This window comes from Artibeus jamaicensis, unplaced genomic scaffold (genome assembly GCF_021234435.1).
Source record: "Artibeus jamaicensis isolate MK-2021 breed Jamaican fruit bat unplaced genomic scaffold, CSHL_Jam_final contig_519, whole genome shotgun sequence".
NCBI classification, from domain to species: Eukaryota; Metazoa; Chordata; class Mammalia; order Chiroptera; family Phyllostomidae; genus Artibeus; species Artibeus jamaicensis.
The window spans coordinates 34,564,684-34,589,597 of NW_026521871.1; the positions used below are offsets into that span (position 1 = coordinate 34,564,684).

Consider the following 24,914-nt stretch of genomic DNA (forward strand, 5'->3'; position numbering starts at 1 on the left):
GAAAGAAATCGCATTGTTGTAATAAACTGCTGAAATGTTATGTTTTTATTAAACTATAGTCTATGTTATCCTGACTGTGATTATAATTCTGGAGGTTTTGTCAGAGTATTCCAGGTTCTGCACGAATTAAGAGTACTTAACCATATCACCAGAATCCAGTTTGGTTGGACATCAGAGCAGGACAATTTAAAGCCTTAGTAAAAGAAATGAATGAACTTGATTTTTCTCCTAAGCTTCCAAGAGACATACATATTTAAATGACAAGCTCAGAATCCATAAATTGTGACTGATTATTAATACCTGATTAAGAGCACACGTGGTAACAGTCAACAATATTTCCTATATATAACAAATTTTAAATTAGGTGCTTTAGAATACAAAAAAGGAGACATATTACTATAATAATCTCTTATGTAACACATATTACAGGTGTCAAAGATTATTCAGAAATATTTTCTTCTGGAGTAGATAGGCAAACTATTATCTCCATTTTACAGGTGAAGAAATGGAAACTCACAAAAATTAAATGACTTGCTCAAGGTCACATCAGTCATTAGGTGGATAAATAGTAGAGACAAATCCAGAACACAACACTTCTGAGTAGATGCTCTTTTATACCAACCAGCCTATAAATTTAAATAGTGACTTGTCTTGAGGGCTAAAATTCTTGTTGCCAGAGAATATTTAAGAATATTTTCAGAGCCTGTTGTCCAATACATACTGTCAGTGAAGCATTTGTTTGTGCCCTGATATTGGACAAATGCCATCATTAGAAAATGTGCTTGACAAGGATCTAAAACCATCGAATGGCCGTGGGAATTTCTAAAGCCCTTTTCAGTCTCATCTACACTGCAGAACAGCATGAAGTGTTGGGAAGATGATGATTTGCAATCTCAGGAGCTTCCTGGGTGAAATCTGAAATGGGCTCTGGTGCTCAGAGTGCAAAAATACATCTGGAAATGCTTATCACACTCGATTAGTGGGCGGCCAATTTAGAAACAAAGGGAACTTAATTTATGAAACATTTTGACGGACCATATCTCTGAATTGCCACCAGAATCTTAAAAGTGTACATAGAGGACTTAACACAGTCAGTCACATATACGGTCCAGGTCCACATAGTCTCAACACCCCATTGCTCTCTCAAGGCAGCATCCTTGGAAGTGGTGCAGGCGGCCTGGGGAATAGTGGGCAGAATGTCCATATATTTCGAGTACAAAGGCCAGCCCTCAGGTCAACTGGTTGTCATGGTTTCTGGATGACCTCCCCCAACAGGAGAGAATCAACTTGAAACAGTAACAGTTGCCATTAGTTTGTAGCTTTTGTTTCAAGTGATTTTTAATGTACCTTTCCTTGACTTACATTTTCCCTGTAAAGAATTACTAACTTGAGCCCAGATCTTGCATCCACAAATCCTAAATTCTTATGAAAATAGGTAGAATAGGTAAAAAGAGGTTTTTCAAATTTCCAAATACTATCATAAGGCTACTTCTTTTGAAACTTGAAATGTTAATGAACTGATGTGGAGATTTTAACACATGGACCAATGTTCCCTCCCATTGAATCTGGATTTTGGGCCTGCTTTAGTTCTGGCAGCTTGTGAACCAAACCTTAAGAAACTGGGAGCTCCTAATTCCTGTCTCTGGGGACACTCAGTCTTGAAACCCCACCATGATGTAAGGAAACCCAAATACCTGTGGAAAGATCCACATGAAGAAGAACTGAAACCCCAACTCCACACACTGGCTGAGCTCCTAGCTAACAGCCAGCACCGATTGCCACCTGTGTCAATGAGCCAGGTTGGAAGGGACTGAGAAGTGAGCTGCACCACTGAGCCCTGCCCAACTGGCAGATCTATGAGCCAAACAAACAAACAAACAAACAACCTATGGTTTTAAATTAATGGGTTTTAGGGTGGTTCATTACATAGTAAATCAGTGAAATCTGTCTGTTTGTTTTACCTAGAGGCCTTCAATGCTACAATAACAGAATGTACCTTTGAATTTAGGGATTTTGCATCTTCCCTTACACTGTAGAGTCAAACGAATGATCCTCCACTGAAAAGATGCATCTCTTCAGATAGGCCTTGGGTTTACTTTATTGTGTGGTGATTCTGTATTCTTATAATGTTGTCTCATGGAGGTCATAGAAAAACCTCATGTCTCTATGGGACGGAATGGGTATTCGGCAAAAAGACTTCGAGTCCCATCAGTAGGGACATTTCCTTCAGGGAAAAGGAATGAGATTTGGGACAGACGATGAATTCCCAGCACTAACTGTGCCTCTTTGATTTCAAGGTGCCCAAAGTATGTGTAAGGGGACTTAATATGCTTACGCTCTTATTAAGGTCATGTTTCAGTGTTGAAATTTGGCTTCACCACAGCCACAGACACGTGGGAGGAGCATTTGGTCCTTGATAAGCTCAGTGCTTAGAAAGGGCCTGGACCTCAAGACCTCAGAGCTGATGATAACCTTCATTAAGAAAGACTCATGGGTGAGGAAAGACTAACAGGTGGTGAGATTTACTTACTACAGACCAACAGGATCCAGTAGAATCCCTGGGTTGAATATGAATTTAGGGCAAGGCATGTTGTCATGCCTAGTCCAGTCCCTGACACAGAGTAGGTACTGGAAGACAGACTAAGACATTGAGTGATAAATACTGGGATCCTTTTGCAATAAAACCTATGCTTTCTTCAGGGTTGTCATTCTTAAGCCTCTCTCGTTGCTTGTTTCTTGCAAGAGTTCATGCATTTAGTAACATAGATCAAGTCCAGGAGGAAACAGTTCATACACACAGACAGCCTTAAAGTGCAGATTTTATAAACCTAAATCGTGGCTTTCATTGAAAATAGTTTATGATGAACTTTGAGCCACTTCAAGAGAGGCATGTTTTTTGGCCTTAATGGGTGTTTTCATGAGTAAATTTCATAAGGCTCAAAAATAAATACACATCTTTGAGTAAGTTCAGCATTTGCAGTTAATTTAACAGAGCTAAATCATAGTAGCAGCACCAATAAAACCATGCTTTTTATTAATCCCCCAGAAATACAATAATTTCCGTAACAGGCAGCAGCAGTCTACATTATCAGGGACCCGATGCACCGCCCAGTAGAAGCAGGGACTCGCCGCTCTTTCTCTCCGGGTCTCTGCCCAAGAGGGAACCGACACGCCACCTGCAGTTGGCTCGGGGCGCCACGTGGGGGACACCACCCGCGTGAGCAGGGTTTCTGCAAAGCTCAGCTGGCTCAGACTGCAGGATTGGGGGAGGACAAAAGCGGCCCGAGGATAAGAGCTGAATCTTGCTGGGCGGGAGACCCTTTGCCAAGCTCCAGGCCCACTGAGGAATCTCTTCCCCTGCCTGGCGCGCCCCGCCCTGCTCGCGCAGCGCAGCGGCCGGATTCGCTTGAATTTCAACACAAAGGGAATCCTCGGCCGCAGGAAGTGCATCACTGGAAAGGGGGATCGGGGGCGGGGAGAAGGGTGTGCTTCCCTCCCTCCCACACCCCTGCCCTCCCGGAGCCTGGGCAGCGGTGACGAAACTGGCAGGGTCCCCAGTACGCCCCAGGAGCCGGGAGAATTCAAACAAGGAACGAGCTCCTCGCTGCCCCCCCCCCCCCCACCAAAAAAAAAAAAAACCAGTAGTGGGGAACGGGCGCTCTCGCCTCCTGCCACGCCCGAGCTCCGGGCGTCGGGGACCCGAGCTGCGTCTCCCCGCGGTGCACACACCTGTTCGCTTCTCCCCACCCCCTTTCCTTCCGGGTGCTCAGCACCTGGGCCCAGGATTGTTTTTCTACGCCGGGGCTCTCAACTTTCTACCGCATCTCCTTCCCTTCCACGGGGCACTGTCGAATCTCCGCTCCCGGTTTGGGCTCGGTTTTCCCTGGCAGAACGTCGTAGAGAGGGAGTCCCTGCGCGAGAAAGGGGCGAAGGGACAGGGAGAGACCGCTTTCACTTTCCAAGACACTTGCAGGTCCAGGGACTCCGCCTGGCTTTCTACCTGGAGGTGCCAGGCTTGGGGGGAGCCTCGCCGTTGGGCGGGGGAAGAGGGGCAGGCTGGGCTGATTGTCTGACAGCTGTTTTTACAAGGCAACCTCACTGTTTGCACTTACATTGTATTTTGCAAATCAATAAAAAGAGCAAACTTTTCAAGAGAAATGTTTTATTCACATTTCACCGGAAAGGGTGGAAGCCATCCATTGTCCACATACAAAGCTATTAGCAGTATTATTTTCTTTTAGTTTAGAATGGCTTGGGGAGACCAATAGCAATTTGGGTAGAGGGGCTGAAACACCCCTTTTTGGAGCCCAGGAAGTAGAGGTGGAAAAACCCCGGCGTTTTGCCCCAGTTCCCGGGTTGAAAGACCCGGGTAGCTGGAGAGCGGGCTGCGCAATTAACTCCAGGCAGACCCGCACTCGTCTCGGGCACAAGCGATGGCAGGTGCGCCAGAAAAGGGCCACCACCCCCTGGGACGCCCGGCTGCCTCAGCTGGGTCCGACGCCACCGGGGCCTGCCCTTCCCGAGTTCTGGGCGGAGGCTGGGTACCTGCCCCGACCTATCTCCTCCCCTTCTCCAATACCACACCCACGGAACTCCGGTCTCCCCGAGAGAGGGACAGAGAGGGAACAAAGGGGTCTTTGTTCCCCGGCTCCCGGGGGGTGGGAGTTGTGCTGGCTTGCGTTTCCCGGCACCTCCTAGAGACCCTGAGCCTCAACGCGCCGGGTGTCCAGCGCGGTCCTCTTAGACCTCCGCGCCGTAGGTCGGGGCGCGGCGCCCGGGGCCCCTGAGGGCTCTTTCCGGGCGCGCGGGTGGGGCGGGGGACAGGCACGCGCAGCGGCGCCCGGCGGGCACTGCAGCCCGGAGGGCGGGAGGTGGGGTTTGGGGAGGGGGGGGGGGGGGATCAGCAGCTGGCGGAGGTGGAAGAGGCGGGAGAGGAGCCTGCGCCCGGCGGAGCCTGGAGGTGCGGGGCGGGCCCCGAGAGCGCTCTCCCGGCCGCTCCTGTCTGAGCAGCGGCTGGAACTTGCTCCTTCTCTCCTGCGGTCCTCCCACCTCTCCTTGCTCGGCCCCACCGCCTCACCAGGTCCTCTTCCCCGCCATCATCACGCTCCCCGTCTCCCTTCTTGGCACTTTCCTCTCGAACCATCCTTCTGGACAAACTTTGATGGAGAATTTCACACCACGCTGGAAAAATGCCGGTTATGAAAGGATTACTGGCGCCCCAGAACACCTTCCTGGACACCATCGCCACCCGTTTTGATGGAACACGTAAGTCTTGCACTTCGAGGAGTTGCATGGCATTTTTTTTAAGAATGCTATTTGTCGTACAAATTACTTTCGCTCCCACCTTCCCTTTTGCACCAGCGGAGTGAATTTCCTTCTGTTCTTGCCAAGGTATCTTTTGTGCGGAGAAAATCTTTCTGTCCCGTGGTTCGGTGCAGTATTAACACTTAGGTGCCGCTGGCTCCCTGGACTTCTTGGGTTCGAAAGAAGCAGGAGAAAGACTGACCCTGCGTTGACTGTTGAACCTGTATTTTGGTACTTCTCAAGGAATTGTTTTTTTATTAAGTTTATGAGGTGAGGGTGGGAATTGTCCCTATTGGTGAAATGTCACTGTACCTTACAATTTCAAGTCTCCCCAGATTATAGGGAGAGTTTGGAAGGTACTTCTTCCATGGATCTTCATTCCATGAGGTCTTTCCCATGTGAGTTTAAGAAACGCATGTTAAATCAGCAATTGCCAAGTGTAAGCTTTCTGTAGAATTCTGAGCATTGCGAGTTTCTCAGAATCTTCATTCCTGCTCTTCAACTAGAGTAGTGTGTCTTTCAGTCCTGAAATTATCCGAACATTGGAGGAGACATTGTTGGGGAAGGAGGAGCTGGGCATTAGAAAGAATTATCTGCTCACAAGAAAAAGTTTCGACATTTTTTTGAGGGAAAATATTATTGGACGGTTAGCTTGTTTAAGGTACAGTTTTAAAAATATGTATATAACAGAGATAGTGATGTGTCAACGCTTGGAGCTAATGGTCTGTTTCAGGACCACGGTCAGGTCCCGGTTCCCTTCTCTAGCTCCCTTCTTGAGGCAGTTGGTCTTTCCAGCAGGGCTTTCTCCTGGTAATTAGAAGTCTGTGCTCACACTCCTGACAAATGTTTTCAGTAGGTTTCACTATAAATAGCCATCCACACTCTCTTTCTAGCTTATGTTGCTTCTGTGTACTATCCTTCCCTTTTCTTACTATTACACCAGACCCATAGAAGCACATTTATTCTACACGCTCTTCCCCCCCCCCCCAGTGCTTCAGGTATCATTGTTTTTACTGACAGTATGCTTCTTGGACCTCATATAAATAGCTCACTTAATTTTATTTACACTCTGGTAGTCTAGGTACACACTCTGATGATGCTGGAAAGTAAGTCTGGGACTTTTGCACTTCAGGGAATAGTTAGAAAAGTTTACATGAGGGAGAAATGAAGCATTTACTTGATTTTGTTCAGTTTTTATTTTTGACATCCAGCTTCCTAATGGTAGTTGGGGTACATACTCTTCCAGTGCTGTGTTATCATTAACTTTAGCCATTCCTTCCCCTCTTAAATTCTAGATGTGTCAGACAGAATAAGGAAAGTGCAATGCCATTATATATCTGTCTTCTTTAGATAATAGGAGAAAATATTGCAATAAAGCTTCAAGTCCCTGCTGCTGCCATTACCTCCACCACCAAGGCACCACACAAATTTACCACTGCAGTCCTGAACCATGCATGATTGTGGGCACTACTATTGATTACCTTAGGAGCTGGTCAGTTGTATGTGGATGTTGGGTCTTGACATTGCAAATTTAACACTTCCCTGCAAATAAAGCCTTCTAACATTGATTACCGCATGTCTATTAAAAATGAAGTAGCTGGTAAATGGTCGTTGCTTATCTCACTGTTATTTAAAGTTGAATGGAGTGTCATGTGTAGGGAATTATCCCAGCGTAGCCCTGGGATACTTTCTGCAGGGTTATACTTAGATATCAGTTGTTAGTGAGGGCCTTGGATCAACAGTGTGGGGGTGCCTCTCTCACTGTAATGTTTGATAAGCAGAGTGCTTATAAAGACAGATGAGTAGTTCTTTTTCTATCTTAGCTACACATTAATCTTAATAAAATAGAAGGTTAGAAATTTTAAATCCTTATTTGGGAAGAGCATCATCACCTATCAGCATTTACAATAACAACAATAACAATAACAATAATAATAATAATAATACCGAAAACAGTTGGAGAGCAAACTTGACCTGTAATCAACAGGGTCTGGGGAATTCCTGGAGGGAAATACATTGTCTATTAGTCTGAAAATCAGTGAAGCAAATTTCAAAGTGATGAGTAACATAAATGTTTTGTTAGCAGCATATAATGGATACCCCTTGTCCCAACACACTCCACGCAATGAAAGAAGATTATATTTTCTCATTTGCTTTTGGTTGAGTTGCAGAATGACTTGAATAACCTAAAACTTAAAAAACCAATTTAAGCAAGTTTTTAACCACAAATTTTGCTGTATCTATAATTATGGGCATACCATTTCCCCTGCTAAATATTTAATTTATCTCATGCTATCTTTTTTTGTGTGTTGACGCCCTTTTGTTAAGTGTAATTACTATCCTGGAAACTCTTTTCCTATGATTACTCTTCTTTCTCTTGATTTTTTGTAGTAGTTACTGATTTTCTTGTGCAAGATAAAACTCTTCACAAGTTTTAAATTTGCAAGACTGTTACTCTTCCAGATAAAAAACTATACTGGGAAGTTGATAATGTTATTGTACTAGGAATATAATGTGTTTGTGTGGCATGTTTTCTGCCTTATTTGTTAGGTACGTTTTATGGTCCTGCTAGTTTCTTATTTTGGACAATTTCAGTGAAAAATAAGAGAGAAAACAAAAACCCTGGCAAGCTCCTTTGCTAACTTAACCATGATATAGCATTACTCTTAGCCTTACTGGTTTAATATTAAAATAGAAAATGGTAAACTTAAAACATGATCTAAAATTTCTCCTGGGAAAGAAACAAGTAAATAACAATAAAAGCCTATAACATTATCCTACCGATATATCAGTTGGGGTACAATCACAGGGCAACATACACAATATACTTTGTCACCTAGTGACATTTTATTGTCTTACAAAATAAGGTATTTTTCCTCTTAATATTGAAAAATAAGCTTTGTCAGGATTGAAAGATAATTATTTAACATTAATTAAAACTATTTTTCTCATATACAATATAATTTTTTAAACTACTGGAAAATAGAAATCTTTTTATATAGAACTACCCTAAGACATATTTACACCTAAAATATATTTCTCTGGTTTGTGTTTAATTGAAGTGCAAATGAGACTTAGAAAAATTAAGAACCTTGGAAATATGGAGTATTTATGCCTCATTTAGGGGGAAAAATAACTCCAATGGTTCATTTGACTCATTGCATGTAGCCAATCATTTCACCTGAAATACTCTAAAACATATATACACACATGTGCACCATACAATTTGAACATTATGACCTGCCTATAGTTCACTCCTCCATAGTTCCTTTCTCTACAACACATTTAATGTATTTACAAGTATTTTCTTAGTAGATATGTGTTTTGAGTACATGAATACTAATCTGGACAAAGGGAAAGTAAAATAAGAGAATACAAAAGTGCATATTTTATAATTTTCAAATATTTTCCACAGGGTACAGTTTGAGGAAAACCCATATTTTAGAATATAAAACTTGCAGAGGGAAACATCCATTTTCAAACAAAATGGCACATTAGCCTACATTTTTTAGTCATATCAAAATTTGGCCAGAATACTTCTCCTTTGGGCTAATGTGGAAGATTGAAGCTTGAGGAAGCTTGTAGCCCAGTGGATTCTATCAAGGAGATTCCCGTCAAGGCATTCAACAGTGGAGCTTCAGAAACTCATTCATGTTGGCATGTATTTTATGTACTCCTGTATAGTCCAATGGTCTGAGGAAATTTGTTAAACTCAAAATACTTCCTTTACAGAGGCGATTCTCAATGATTTTTCTTTTTCCTCTTTATACCTCCATCATGTTACCTAGATCTCTTAACATTAGAAGCAGGGAGAGAAGTTCAGGTAATATGCTCAATATCATCAGAAGATGGACGGATGAGGTAGGCTGTGAAGATCTGAAGTCTTTGCTGGGTTGTACTTTGGAAAATATCATCAAAGGGATTTAGCCAATTAAAAAAGACACGCTACATTATTATGGGTCTGTCTATAAAAGACATGAAAACAGTCGAAACATCTATCTCTTCAATGATATCCACAAATGGAAGATTACAAAGACTTTTTATTTTTATTTTTTACATGCCATTAGAGTCTCTTTTATTCCTATTCTTCATGTTTAGGGAGATAGTTCCCCTGTTAGTTTTCTATCTTTGTGTAGTAAATTATCACAAACGTAGTGATTGGTTATTTCACATGGTCTGTAGGCCAGACATCCAGGCAAGGATAAGCTGGGTCCCCTGCTCATGGTCTCACAAGGCAGCAAACAAGTTGTCAGCTGTGGCTGGGATGACAGCTATGGCTGGAGGCCTTCTTCCAAACTCACAATGGTTGGTGACAGCATTTATTTCCTTGCAATTTTATGACTGGGGCCCCTTTCTTCTTGCTAGCTGTCAGCCAGGGACTTTTTAGCAACTAGAAGCTGCCCTCAGGTTCTTGCTACATGGCCTTTCCTACAGACCTACTCACAACAGAACACCCTATTTCTTCAAGACCAATAGGAGTGTCTGTATTTTAGGAGCTCACCTGACTAAGTCAGCACCCCCCACGATAATCTCTATTTTGATTAACTCAAAGTCAACAGCTTATAAATCTTAATTTCATCTGTAAAATCCCTTCTAAAATCATATGTCCTGTCCACATTCAAGGGAAAGAGAATAGACAGGTATGTGTACAGTAGTTGGGAATCTTGGGTGCTATTTTGTAATTCTATCTATTGCAGTTGCTGTGCATTGTTGTACTATCATGCAAAGCCTAATGTTTGGTCTTCATGAAGCCAGTTTATAAAGCACACTTTGGAATTCTGTGTGTACAACTCTACTGAGTTTATGTCTGGAATCTTTGTGAATGTAAGGCCCACCTCATTGGAGGGAAGGATTTCCTTCACACTCGGTCATGATATATGAGTAAACCTAACCTAGGACGTATTTGTTCAATTGTGTGGTCTGATCTAAAAGTAATGTGGGAGGCATAGGAATATTTTCAGGACATTACTCCCTATATCTTGACCGGCTGCTCCCTCTTTTCAGATATGGAAGGTTACATGGGGTCTGTTAGTCTATGTACACGTATCTTAGTTTGCCCTATGGAGTGGAGCCAGTTCAAGAATGTGGCACCTTCAAAGAATAATACCGAATCAGGTACATGGACTCTAAGGTGATGAAGCTGTTTCCACCTTATTAACTATTAACCAGGTCATTTCTGGGCCAACTGTGTGGACTGTTTTGAAACAGTTTGTTCTCCATTTCTTTCTCATGCCTCTAACCATGTTTCAGATTTAAGAAACTCCCCACTATGCACTGGTGTGATGAAGTTGGGTATGTTAAACAAAATAATGATTTTATTTAAACTTTATCTAGGTTTATTAAAAATAGAAAGAAAGAAAGGGAGAGGATAATGGTAGAAGAGAAGAGGGATGAGGAAATTATTTATTCTCATTCTTTTGATTCTCTAGATGAATTCTTTACCCTGCAAAGGACTTACTGCAGGGATTCTCATAACTTCCTCATGATTAACAAAGTATTTTATTTTGATTTACATGAATTGGATTTATGTATTTACCAGAAATGAATTTCTATTGGTCAGTGAGATATAAAAATAATAAGAAACATTTAATTATATAGTATTTAAAAATATTATGTAACTTTGTTTTGATATCATTATATAGAGGAAAACGGATAGCTAATATGTCAAGAATGGAAGTTATGCCCACAATATTTTATTTCAGGCTTTGGCATCGGGCATCAATTATAAACCAAAGGCCATGGCCTGAGCCCTCTTCTGGCATGAGAGACATAATGAAAGTCCTGAGTTACCAGTTTCTGGAATATCCTAGACCTAATGTACTTCTGAGAGGCCACAGTCTTTCTGAAAATATCTTTACTGTATTCATTCAATCAGAGAGGCAATCCGTTACTCATTCCTTCAACAATATTTAATCAATACCAACTGTATACAAAGTCATTATGCTAGGACCTTTGGGATAAGTCCAGCTTGTCCCTCTCTCAAAGAGGACAGTAAATATACACATAAATTATCATAATATAGGTTGGAAAGGGATCACAGTATTCAAGAGGTGTAGGCAAAGGGCTATGCCCATTTGGCTGAAGGGGGAGTCATTTCTGTGAGGAAATTATCCAAGAATGATTCATATAATAAATGACTTCTGGGTGGGAATGATCAGCTCACCAATAATAAGGGAAAAATTATATTCTATTTCCTTTGTCAATTTGTGTAGTACTTTTCACTGAAGCTAAAATAATGGGTGGCTTCAGGGGTAATAACAAGTATCTTAGAGGATGCAAAGGTGGCAAATACTAGAGGCAAGAGGACCAATAGAAAGTCTAGTAGGCCACACATGGAATGTTTTCAAAGCCAGAATGCCATGTCTTGCTAAGAGAAGTATGGTGTGTGTCATCTATGCCTGGTGTAAAAACACTCAAACTTCCCATATTCCAGGTTGATGCATAACATAGGAGAAATGCCAACCTTAAAACCTAAGATGTTTCCAATAATGCTTTTACACTTGGGCAGGGGTCCCATGCAATGCAGTGGAATTGATGTATTCATTTTCTTATGTGTGCCTGCTTTGCCTAGGGAAAGATTGATTTCTGACCACAAAGCTGTGTCCACTTCTCCTCCACCCCTGTGTTGTACTATAGAAGTATGCCTGTGGAGAAGAAAAAGAATCGACAGTATGCTGGAATTCAGTCCCAGGGAGGTCGATGGGAGAAATGCCAGCAGTAAAAGGGACAGAACTGCAACTGCCGCAGAGACAGTGCTCCCCCTGGCAATGTGTATTTGCCGATATAGTCTAAATACTAGGTTTTTAAAACCATTTTGGTTTAGCAGAGCCTACAAACAAAAAAGATGAGATTCAGCTTTGCTCATGATATATTTAGCAACAGGAGCAATTAAAGAGCTTTTTCAGTAATACAAACAGTCAGATATATTTCTTGGCTTATAAATTCCCTAGAAGATATATTTTGCTTTCGTTTATAGCTGTTAATGTAGCTATCTATCTCCAAAATTCACATCCTCAGATGAACTAATAATCTCTTTTGGCCTACGAAACCCATCTGTCTTCTTATATTTTCGGCTCCATTATTGACATCACCACCCACCCATTTCTCCAAGCTCAAAACCTGAGTCAGCCGTGACTGCCCACATGTCTAATTGTTTATCAAGTCCTTGAGATTTTACTGTAGAAGTGCCCTAATTTGGCTCCTCACCTCCCTCCTCATCACCTCTGCTCCAATTTGGATCCTATTGACATGATTACAACCTTATTCTAATCAGACTGCTGTGGTCATAAGGCCTGATCTTTCTCACTCGAAACCCCTTCAGTCTCCATCGTCCTCAGAGTGATTCCTGTTAAAAACAGTATGACCCTCCTAATTAAAGCTACCCATTGGCTCCTGGCCACCTCTTAGAGAATGTCCGAAGTTCTTAGTGTTATATGACCCTACAATGGTTCTGCAAAATCTTTTTCAACCACTGCCTCGTAGGCTGCAGACACACTCACCCCGAAGCACCTGCTCACTCATGCTCCTGGGCCCTCTGCATGTCACTAGAGCAAGATCCTTTATTTTCTTCACAACCCATCCTGAAGGTTACCTTCTATCTGAACCCTTTCTGTGAAGCCCCAGGTAGTTAGACGACATTTCCTCCGTGCTTCCACATTACTTGGCTCATCCCTCTAGTTAGCTCGTACATGGACTCTAATTACACGCTTTCATATTTCGACACTCAACTATTAACTCCAGGAAGCCTTGACTGTGTCTTCATTCATTTTCCATCCCCTTACCTTCAGCTTAATGGTTGGAACAAAGTTCTTGCTCAGTAAATGTTTCTTTGAATAAAAGACTTTAAATTCTATTAAGGCCAGAGCTGTGGATTAGCTGTCTTTATTTCCCTTCAGTGGTAGCTGATATCCCTTTTATTCAGTATTGTGGGATTAAATTTAGTTTTGAAACATAATTCTAAGACTGGCCTCCAGGCTTCATTTTTACATGTCGCAAGCACTAATTTCTTTAATAAAACTTTAATGATAACAGTGACTACCATTTGGATTATGTCTATATATACATTTTGTTCTGTGCTGGTGTTTTATCTGTCCCAAGTACAATCCTACATGAAGGATGGCAGCTCCCCTTTTTGTTACAGATGGCAGAACTCAATCTCATAATTTTTCTTCATTATTACCCTAGCCTGCTATAGCCTGTGACTTTTCTACTATATTAGACTACCTCTGAAATTTGTTATTTTTTTATAGTAAGTATAAACAGACTGGGGCAATCTGTGGCTTCATTTCTAGTTTCTACCTCTTACAAAGAGGTAGAAAAGATTTTTTGCTTTAATGTTTTTAGCCATTTCAGGTTATAGGCTTTTTTTCCCTTTTCATTTATTATGCTTTAAGTACTTGTCATTTAAAGAATGCTTTTAAATTGGTATTTAAGACATATCTGGAAGCACTAAATGCATTTACCGTGCAAAGCAGTTTTGCTTAACAAAGAAAATCTACTGTCCGTTCTTTTTTCTTAAAGAAATAAAAAATCCATTTTCTTTGAGACTTTGGTGCTTAGAATTTGCTGACTTTAGAATTTCCTTGTGATTTTTTTTTTATTGACAGGCTAATCCCTCCATAGGAGATATCCTAATTCTCACAGCTCTTATAGTGACATCTTTTGGTATTTTTATGTTGTTAGTATCTTACAGAGGAAATTTTCCTATTTTGAGTATTCTTTTATTGAGAAATATATTCTTCATTATCAGATATTGTTGACACCTTTTAACAGAAATCATTTACCTTCTCTTTGCAATGAACGTAAAAGAAGAAATAACGATACCTAGCTCCCCGACTCTCAAATCCAATCCGAAGCTTTTTTTTCTTCATGTTGTCTTTTACTCGAGTATGTCTTTTGGACAAACTTTCTTATTGCATTTGTCAGTCCAACCGAGTTTCTTTTTCTAGTTATTGACCAAGAGGGAACTGAGCCAGAGCACTTTGTACTTTCATGCTTTATTTGATTTTTCTAAAAAGAAAGATCCTCAGAGGAAGTTCGGATGTTATTGGCATGTGAAATAACCAGTTGGACAAGAAGTAGACTCATTCTTGTGTGGTGTTCTGGCCTTTTCTTCAATGGAAAAATAATGTAGAATATAAAATTAGGCATGCTTTTGACCTTCATTCCTAAATAAATGCTTCTATTATAATTTCATAAGTGATGGAAAAAATGAATGCCTTGGGACTGGACCTTTTGTATTGTATTAATTTGGTTCACTTTTATTTAGGTTCCATTCAATCACCTAAAAATATGCCTTCCACTCTTTCTTGACAAATGTGCGAATCCAGGATCTAGGGTGTAGAGGTTATAAGCGTTACCAAGAGTTTCTGTCTATCTGTACAGTGATCTATATCATGCAGTGTATGGTTTTTGTTTAAACAAAAGTTATAAAATTACTTGAAAAATAATAATAATTACTAATATTTGATTAGCATTTAATTATATTCATTTTTATTTCATCACTTGAATTGCTTTTGAACTAATAGATAAAAATGGCTTCTTATTATAAAATTTAATGTACATTTGTCAAGCATTGTTTAATATATTTAAGGGCTATATGAATTTCCATTTCTGGGCATTATTTGTTCATATTCATTGTTCTTTAGTAATTGGACTTTTGGCATTCTCTTCTTGACATATATGAGCTCTTTACATAGTAACAAAATGAAGAACTATTGGTTATGTGAATTGTATATTTTTTTCAGTTTTAGTGGGTCATTTGTTTTTAGATAAATTAATTAAGCAGTTTTGCTTTTATGATTTCTTTTTTTCTTTTTTTTTTGCTTTTATGATTTCTGTGTTTTGTATCATACTTACAGAGGTGTTTTCTATTCTAAAATTATTTTTAAAACATACATCCTATGTGTTCTACCACAGTTTATTTTGTATATTCAGTTTTCTCTCTTCAACTAAAAAGTTCTGTAATTTGATATATTGATGTAGGGATCAAAACTAATTCTTTCTGGATTCCCATCCATTTTCCTAACAACATTATTCAATCATTTATTTTTCCATGTTTATTTGAAACATCTAGTTTATGTCCTTTGTTCCTATATATATACTTCTTTCCATTTTTGACTTTCTGTTTTATTATATTTATCCTTTTATTTACATGGTAGTATACAGTTTTAATTATAGGAGTTTTAGAGTATGTGTTGAAACTCTCATTCTATTCTATTTTCTCCATACTTTTGCTTGGCTAATCACACTTCTTTGGAAGTATTTAGCTAAAAACAAATTCTGATGTATTGTCAATGGAATCTCTTGTAGAAAAAAGACATTTTTAGGTTAAAATTCATACACAAAACTTGCTATATCTTTCTGCCATTTGCATTTTTAGGAGTTTCTCAATAAAACTCTTGTACATTTATTTATTTTATTCTTAGTAATTTTATCTTTTTACTGCTATATGAAATATATATAGTCTTTTTCCCACTGTTTGAATTTCCTTTTTTTAATTCAATCACATTTGCTTATTGAAGAATATTGATTCCTGCATGTCATTTTTTTAAACTAGGCAGCTTGCTGAGTTTCTACTGGGTTTTTTTTGTAGTAATTTTGCAGTTGATTTCTTGGAGTAGATTTCTTCGGGTTTTCAGGTAAGAAATAATTTTTCCTCCAATTATAAAAAATTTGCTTTTTTGGTTCCAGTATTTACAATCTTTTTGTCCCCTCAGTTTTTTTTATCTTGTCTAATTGCTTTGCCTAGCATCATAGGTACTATACAAATGGCTATGATAAAAATTCTTCATGTTTCTGTTTTTAGTAGGAATTATTTTAGTGTTTTTTCTGACTTTTAGAGTGATAGATATTTTATTGTATATTTTTGCTTTATTAAGAAATTTGTGATGTATTTCTATTTTATTAATCAATTTCATTAAATGAATTTCAAAATTTAGCCAAGAAATTTTTATTTCTTATTGACTCAATCAATATAATAAATTTTATTGACAGAAAATAAAAGTTCATAAAATTGAACTTCCCTTCTTTCAACAAAAGGCCATGTTGCTGAATTTCACAGCAGGTCTGTGAATAATGTCATTTAGTTCAATGTCATTGCACTGATGAGAAAAAAAAAGATTTTCTTCAGTAGCCGCTCTCTGTCTGAAGTTTGCATTTCTCCCAGGTCTGTGTGCATTTCCTCTGGGCACACCAGTTTCCTCCCACATCCTAAAGATGTGCATATGCGGTAAATTGACACGTCTAAATTGTCCCAGTCTGAGTGAGTGTGGGTGTGTGTGCGAGTGGCTCTGATGGGAAGGACTTGCTGTTCGTTGTTTCCACCTTGAGCCCCGAGCTGCTGGGGTGGTTCCAGCCACATATAATGCTGAACTAGAGCAGGTGGATTGGAGAGTAGTTATCTTCTTGTTTTTATTAATATTTCTGAAATGTATATATAGCTCACATTTATTTTAATGTTTAATATTAGAAGTGTTTGAGGTCTTTATTTAGATGTTCTGTAACAAATATCTGCCATAATAACTCTTGTTTATGTCAGTTAGCCTGTGGCAAAGTTGACTTTGGTGTACATCAATTTGCTTAAAGTCATAGTTTCTAAGAATTTATTGATGATAATAAGTAGGATGTACTGTACTTGTTAATGTTTTATTTAGAATTTTTACATTGGATGTGTGTGTCTGTAAGTATTATTGGCATTTATTCCATCTTTTTGTATGTGTATATTATTGGATTTTGCTAGGGGAAACACGCATCCATATTTATGCCCATTATAATGTAATCCCATCTGGTTTAGCATTTGTACCAGATTTTTCATATTTTAGTAGATTATTTTATTGATCATTGCATTAAAACCAGCCAAGATAGTTGGTAAATTTCCAGCTAGTTCTTATAGCTCTGACTATGGTCTTATCTAATAATGTCTCAGCTTGTGTAGTGAATATAGTTCTAATTTTAATGTGTGCATAAATCTAAAAGATACCCAGCAATTACACATCTGTTTTAAATAACATTTGAGTTTTTGCATCTAGTTCGTACATATATGTCAGGTTTTCCAATTTTATTCTATTTATTCAAGGTAAATCATATTTTACTGTAAATTCAGTAAGAAGATCATTAAAGTTAGTTGATGGTGACAAGATCAATAGAAATGCTGGTAGAGCCTAATGTCATAGTAAAGACAATACTTGTTAAATTTAAAAAAAATGTGTGAAACAAAATGCACTTGGACTTGGTTGTAGTGTATGCATAATTCATTGGTGTGTTAAAAATCCTAATATTTTGTCAATCACTATATAGACCATAGCGGTCAAAATATTTCTATGCATATGTGAGAAATTGGTTACATTACACTGTATGATATGGGGTGTTAAACACAGAAAAATATTTGGCAATACGGTATGTGGTTTCTTTTTTTATTGCCATCATTAGTTAGAAGATAATATCAAAAGTAAATTATATAAGAAGTCTAAGGCATGGGGGAAAATGTTATCCCACAATTTTAATGATTAATGTAAATGTAAAATATTAAAACAAATGTTTAATTTTATATATATTTGTTCAGTACATCTTTAACTTTGATATGCCAGAAACCTTGAAATGAAAGTGACTTTGGTCTGTACTGGCCTCTGATTGCTCCTAGATATTTTTATGGTTCTCACTGTAGGGAAGGAAGCAAAGAAACCTAGGGAATCTCGGTATTTTGTCCCAAAGCTAGTACCTGAGAAATCTGGACTCTTACTCTCTTCTTTTAATTGAAAAACCCAAGTTCTTTCTTCAACTTTATTCTAATTTTGCTTTTAAAGAAGAAAACAGAAAAGAATTAACATTTAATGAGCAACAATGAACCCAATGCTATGTTTGGTATTTTCATCAATATTAGTTTATTGACTCTCTTAATAATAAAAGGTAGATATTTTATCTCTACTTTAGTGATAGAAAATGTAATTAAAGCCCAGAAAGTGTGAATAAATTGTCAAGTCACACACTTTGTAAATAGTGAAGCTGGAACATATTCACATGGTTTCAACTTTAGTAGTCTTTGTTTAATAAAAAGGCAAAAAAACGAGAACTAAATTGTAAAGCATTAAATTTGTATCGTTAAGATCCGAATGGTCATGGCTGACTTCACTCTGAGATACTTACGAGTCATTTTCATGCTTTTTAAAAACACATCATTCGGGAAACCCAACTTAGAAAGCTGCAAATTGGCAGTGTTTCAGGAACAGTATATAGAGGGTTATCCAGGAATGTACCTTTCTTGTCAGAATAAGTACTCAAATGGTTCTTCTTACTTCAGCGGTCATGACCCAGGGGTGTTGGAGATCAGCTGAGAGCAATGCTACAAGTCCAGAAGTTTGGTAATATGAGAAAAGATTCAGAGGCATCTGTAGAACAATGTCACACTAACCTGAGTTTAAACATGCTTTTAGGTAATCAGTGGTTGCTTAGGAGCAAGGATGGGGTGGAGGGGGATGGGATTACAAAAGAGCATAAGGAAGGTTTAGGGTTTGCTGGATGTGGTCACTCTCTTGGCTGCGGTGATGGTGTTTGGGCTTATGTATCTATTAAACTCATCACATTGTACAATCTAAATATGTGCAGTTTAGTGTATATGCATTGTGCTTGAACACAGCTGTTTGAAATGCTTTCCTGGTGGGAGGGAGAAGGACGGTGCCATAGCTACAGCACCAGGAATGACATACACCCAAATGTATTTAATCTCTGTCTCTCAACCTCTTGATGGGCAGCTTTTTCTGGTATATTCCTAGTTGTGCTAATCCAGATTACTGAGTGATGAGATTTGAGAAACAGGCAAATTAACAACAAACATCGAAGTTAATAATACAGAATTACTATTTTAACAGTAAAATTGTATTCAAGATAACATTGATTTTTTGGTCAGTAGTACAGACTTGTTTGAAATATTAGTTATCTACTGATTATTATAGTTCACATGTGTGTAGACTGACTGGGGCATCACCTGATCCAGACTGGGTTTTTAGCTCCATTGCTCTGGGGTCTTGGCTAGGCCCTCTCATGCATATGCAGATTTTCTACAGTCTCTACTCCCATCTAGGCTTGGCCAGGAAAGCCTAACTGGGGGAATTTCCACTCCATTTGTCTCTTGTCACTTGCTAGCCTGCGCATGATCTATGGTGATGGCAGAGGCGCAACAAAGCCCTAGCCCAATAACACTAACAATTCTCAAGATTTTGCTTGTGCTACATTTGCTAACATCTCATTGGTTAAAGTCAGTCAAACAGACAATAGGATGCCCCTCAATGAATCAGCACTGAAAATTATATGTCAAACAAGAAACAGAGTACATAATTAACAAAATGTATCCCACTTGCCTTATTACTACTATCTTTGAGAAGGGGAAACAAGCTTCAGAAATTAAAAGTTCTTAAAGAGAGATTAACTATGTTTATTTTCCTTGTAAAATGACAATCTGATATCTTGAAATGGTTTCTTTATTCGCTCACATGTTATTAAAATTTAAAATAAATACCTTAGAATAGAAAATCTGTGATGCTACTTGTGAAACCTATAAAATTGTTACAAAAAAAGAGATGTCGTTAATATTACTATATAACGGGAACCCATGCATCCAAAAAATAAACAAGAATGTTAAACCATAGGATCTCACTTTTATGTGGAATCCAATGAACAAAATATAATGATGAACAAAATAGAGCCAGAGGCCCGGGTGCGTGGAACAGACTGACAAATATCGGAGGAAAGGGGGATGTGGGGGAGGGGAAAAAAGAAGGTGAAGAAATAGCCAAAGAATATATATGCATAGCTCCTGCACACTGAAGAAGGCCAGCGTGGTGAAGGCCAGGGGAGAAGGGGGTATGGGTGGAGGTGGGCAAAAGGGGAAAATGGGAGACATCTATGACAGCATCCACAATAGAAAACAATACAAGCCCTAATCGAGAAGTTTCCTTAATATAATAAGTGTTAACTAATAAAATAAACCAAACATTAGATTCAGTTACCTCATTGGAATGATGTCAAACAATGTCCCACCAGAGGCTTGTGGATAATAAAACATAGATTTTTCTTAAAGTTAAGTCAAGGATGGTGATGCCATATAATTTTAAACTCTATACTGAACTAACAAGCAACAGGGATATCTAGAATCCTTAAAACAAGGTTTATAAATTTAGGCCTTTGATGGTTTTCCCATTTCTGTAACAAGTTGCTCGTGTGTGCTATTTGACGTCAGGTGAGAAGACCACTGGTGGTTAGTATACTAGGGTTCAAGTTCTGCTTGTAGCAGCTCAGCTGTGGTACTGGAATGTCAGCTCTAAATAACCAGAGATTACACCCAACCTCTCTCATTTACTAGATATTGTGATACGTTTGTACACTATTTCCTAGTTTTCTCTATTAGAAGTATCTCCTTTATTTCTTACTCACAACACAATGAGGAAGAAATTTCATCCCCATTCCACAGATGAGGAAATTGAGTATTGAGAATCTTATAATTACTGAGCAGATGAGTGACACAGACAGAACTGGGGCCAATTATCCTAATTGTTAGGCCTGTGTTTTTAAATTATATTATGTTGCTTTTTGTATGGGGGAATTAAAAAGATTTGCATAATAGAAACTTTGTAAGCATTGAAACAATGTTGCTTTTGCTAGTGTAGATGTATCATAGCTTATTCAAATGTTTATTTTGTAAACACCCAAATCTGGACAATTTTCTATTATTTCTTCTTCATAAGGGAAGATTGTACATTGTTTTTGTTTTGGGGGAGTCTTAAACCAGTGATGTGATTCCTCGCACTCTTTTGAAATAAGATATTTCTGAATGATTGTTTTTAGGGTTTTATCCAAGTTAATATATTTTTATGAAATCAAAAATACTTAAGGCATGAGAGTATAAAAGTAAATGGCAATCTACTTATTGTACTGGGATTCTAGTATTGTTCTGTTTTCACTGATTAGAAGCAATTTGATTCTTCTTTTTCCCACTTTTTAAAGTACAATTTTAGATTCCAGTGCAGTTATAAGAAGTACTACAGAGAGTTTCCATATATCCTTCATCCAGTTGTGTGGCATGGTAGCATCTTGTTTTACTGTTGTCTCATATCACCAGGAAGTTGACTTGGATGTAATTCATCCACCTTATCCAGACGTCATCAGTTTTGAGTGTACTCACTTGTGTCTGTATGTGTATTTAGCTCTGTGCAGTCTTCCCACATATGTAGGTTTGGGACAGAACTACCGCAGTCAAGATTCAGAATGATTTCATTACGAGGGTCCTTTGTGTAACGTTTTTACAGTCACAGCCACCTCCCTCTTTACCCCTGACAGCCACCAATCTGTTCTCCACCTTTATAATTCTGTCATGATCAAGAATCAATAAATCTTCTCCTGGTGACTGAAAGATCATATATACATACCTTTGTTTGCTTGTCCAGGAATTTCAACCTCAGTTTTATGTTTTATGTTATGTTGGTGAAAAGCATATATATATGCTTTATTACAAAAACATAAATACTATCACATTTATTCTACACAAGTACTCAAGTGGTTTGGGGACAAAATAGACATATTTCCAATTCAGGGCCATGGAGGAGATTCATATCTATGAATCCTTGTATCGCTTTATGTTAATATTTTATTCTATCATGTTTTGTGACTTAGTTAAAGAAATGCTATCATTCTCATCTCACGGACATGGATGTTGATAAAAAGGCATTCTTATTGTAAGCAAGATCCATCTGCTGTATTGACTTCCTATTGTTTATTATTCTTTTTAAAAATTATTTATTTTTAGAGAGTGAAAGGGAGGGAGAAAGAGAGGAAGAGAAACATCATATGTTGATTGAAATAATCAAATGGTTGCTGCTTCTGGTACATGCCCCAACCAGGGACCAAACCCACAACCCAAGCATGCACTCTGACCAGATATCCAATGAGGGGCCTTTTGCTCTACGGGTTGATACCCAACCCACTGAGCCACCCTGGTCAGTGCTGTTATTCTTCTTTAACAGTTCTCCAAGTTCCAGCCCCGACATACATACTCACACATGTATACACACACACATGCACACACAACTACTTAGAATTTAGTATCACTTCAACTAAATGTTAATCACTCCCAAAGAATCATGTCTTATACAGTGTAGTAGTGTCTCATGCTTAAAGAACTTGGAGCATTTTTCAATATCAGAGAGTTAGATCAGGAAGAGATGTTAGTAATTTTGTGAAACGGATGGTGTTTCTTCCTTGCACAGGCTTAAGGGCGCTCAGAGTTGAATGTGCAGCTCTCATTAGCACGTGTAAGAGCTACTGTGTCATGTAAAGAAAGATAGTATTTTCAGCCACACAGTCTCTTTCTTATTCTTACATGTTCTAATTTCCTTAGTTATTTATTTTTGTAAGTTATACATATTTTTGTGAGCCTTGTGAATAATATCCCTTATGGATCGATTCATCACATAAATAAACATAAGTTTGACATATTTTTTTTACTTTCTTAGAAACTTTCTCACCGGTTTAGAGTTTTCGAGGTTAAATTATGTTCCTTCAAGAATACAGCTAGTATTTTTTGCTCCTGTTTATTCATTCCTATATATCTGCATATTTTTCAGAAAATAAGATTCAGGAAAAAGAAATGATTCCTGCTTGCAATGTATTTTGGAAGTTGTCGGTGTTAAGATTTGATGTCATGATGGAGACACAAGACTGTTCTTCAATTCTTAAGTATTCAAGATGTTCAGTCGCTTAAATCTATAAATAAAAGATTCCAGGGATGACAGATCTGTCCCTTTGATTACTAGACTCACTTCAGTGGTTTTCTGTATATGCTCACATTGTCTGTGAGGTTTTCTGAAGTGAGGATGGAAACATGCTAATTGCTTCCATTGCTGACTTTACACATTAAAAAACGAGAACTATTCCATTAACTAAGATTGAGACGTGACTCTGGGTTGCCGGTATACAGTGAGGATCTGAGGTGGATGTTGGAATCTGGAATAATAACTCGGGCAGTTTTGCTGTGTTGGTGTTGGCTGGCAGACTGAGTTTTGCCTGCTCACTCAGTCGTGGAGGATCTGCACGCTGCGTGCGTACAGGAACCTGACGGCGCTTGCGCTCAGAGTGTGCCGGTGTGGTGATCTCTTCTGAGCACAGCAATTCCCCTTGTCGGTCTTGCAGGAGGAGGTGGAAAAGGCTCCTGGTCTCTGTAGAAAGCTGCTCTCTGTCCATGGGGTTTCTAGGTAAACCTTTCACTCTGTTCCCTGATGTTTTTGTGGCACAGTGATGGGAATACTTCGACTACCTTCCTGGGCGGGATAGGTTATGAAAGAGCATTATTATTACAAATTACAGTGTCTCTTAGTAGGTAGGTTATTTTAACAAAAATTGTATTTAGAGCTATATATAGCTCAGAGAAAGAGGTAGGCCCTGTTCATGTTCATTATGGTTTTATTATTTTTTTAGTGTATATGCTTGTCTCGCATACAAGAATACATACTTCTCAGAGATGGTCTTGTCTTTTTGACTATTATCTCTTCAGTGCCTTGCAGAGTGCCCAAAACATGGTAAACATACAAAAATATTTACTAAAGGTTTTTAACCTGGTAAGTGTGAAACGAGAGTTATAGAAAGTGTTTTTCTATTCCGTCCTTAAGGTTTTTTCAAAATCCCTGGTCACTTATATTCAGGAAACATTATCCCCACCATCTTCATCACCATTGCCATAGCCATCATTACACTTCCTGTTCATCGGTCTGTCAATGAGTGCTGATCTCTCTGCTAAGCACATTTTGCACAGAGGCTTATTGAACTGACACAACAAACTTATGTGGTATTTGCCGCTCTTCCAAATTGCAAATGAAGAAACTGAAGTCGGGAGAAGTTAAGCAATTTGTCCAAGTGTTACAGCTGAAAAAGCAGAAGAGTCAAGATTTCAGCTTAGGTCTGTCTTATTTCAGGGCTGATTCACCATGTAGTTGTGGTACAAGGTACCATTCACCATACCTCACCCCACCAAATCTTCTCGATTATGTAATAAGTTTTTTTGTTTGTTGCTTAATTCCTTTAATTGTATCTTCTGCTATTTGCTTAGTTACTTACCTCTTTGGATATATTGTTATATATTGAAAAGGAAAGACAGGTTGTCTAGGGTTAACTGAAGGAATAAAGATAACAGGTACATATTCGTATATTATCAAATGTAGGAGATTTATTTTCTTGTAGGTGATTCTCAACCCTGGTTGTCAAAGAGAATTGCCTCATGAGCATTTGAAAACTGAATATCACCAGGCTCTGTCCCAGAACCGTGGAATCAGAATGTCTTAGGAGGGACCCAGGTATCAAATTAAAAAGATATACATGCCATGGTGTGTTACTTATGTGCAATTGGGGTGGGCAGTCGTGGCTTTGATCTGTACGATGGGGATTGGAAGCTATTTCCCCCTGAGCAATGGGCCATCAGTGTGAGTGGTGTTGTCATGACTGATAGGTGACTGGACTGTTGCCAGGTTTTCTCCTATTCTTTTCTTCTGTAAATGTTTATTGAGTTTCTACTATGTGCCAGACAATGTGTGAGAGCTTGCACTTTTCCAAGCATAGCCAAAATTAGCCCA

At 38.7% G+C, this 24,914-nt stretch overlaps 1 protein-coding gene across 1 annotated transcript in view; it reads left to right on the forward strand.

Annotated features, from left to right (window-relative positions):
• The first annotated feature begins 5,018 nt into the window (after positions 1-5,018).
• KCNH8 (potassium voltage-gated channel subfamily H member 8) overlaps positions 5,019-24,914 on the forward strand; it is a 273,152-nt gene continuing 253,256 nt past the window's right edge. Inside the window, exon 1 of the mRNA XM_037144062.2 lies at positions 5,019-5,265. Coding sequence (XP_036999957.2) covers positions 5,190-5,265 — 76 coding nt within the window. The 5' untranslated portion in view covers positions 5,019-5,189. The remainder of the gene's footprint in view (positions 5,266-24,914) is intronic.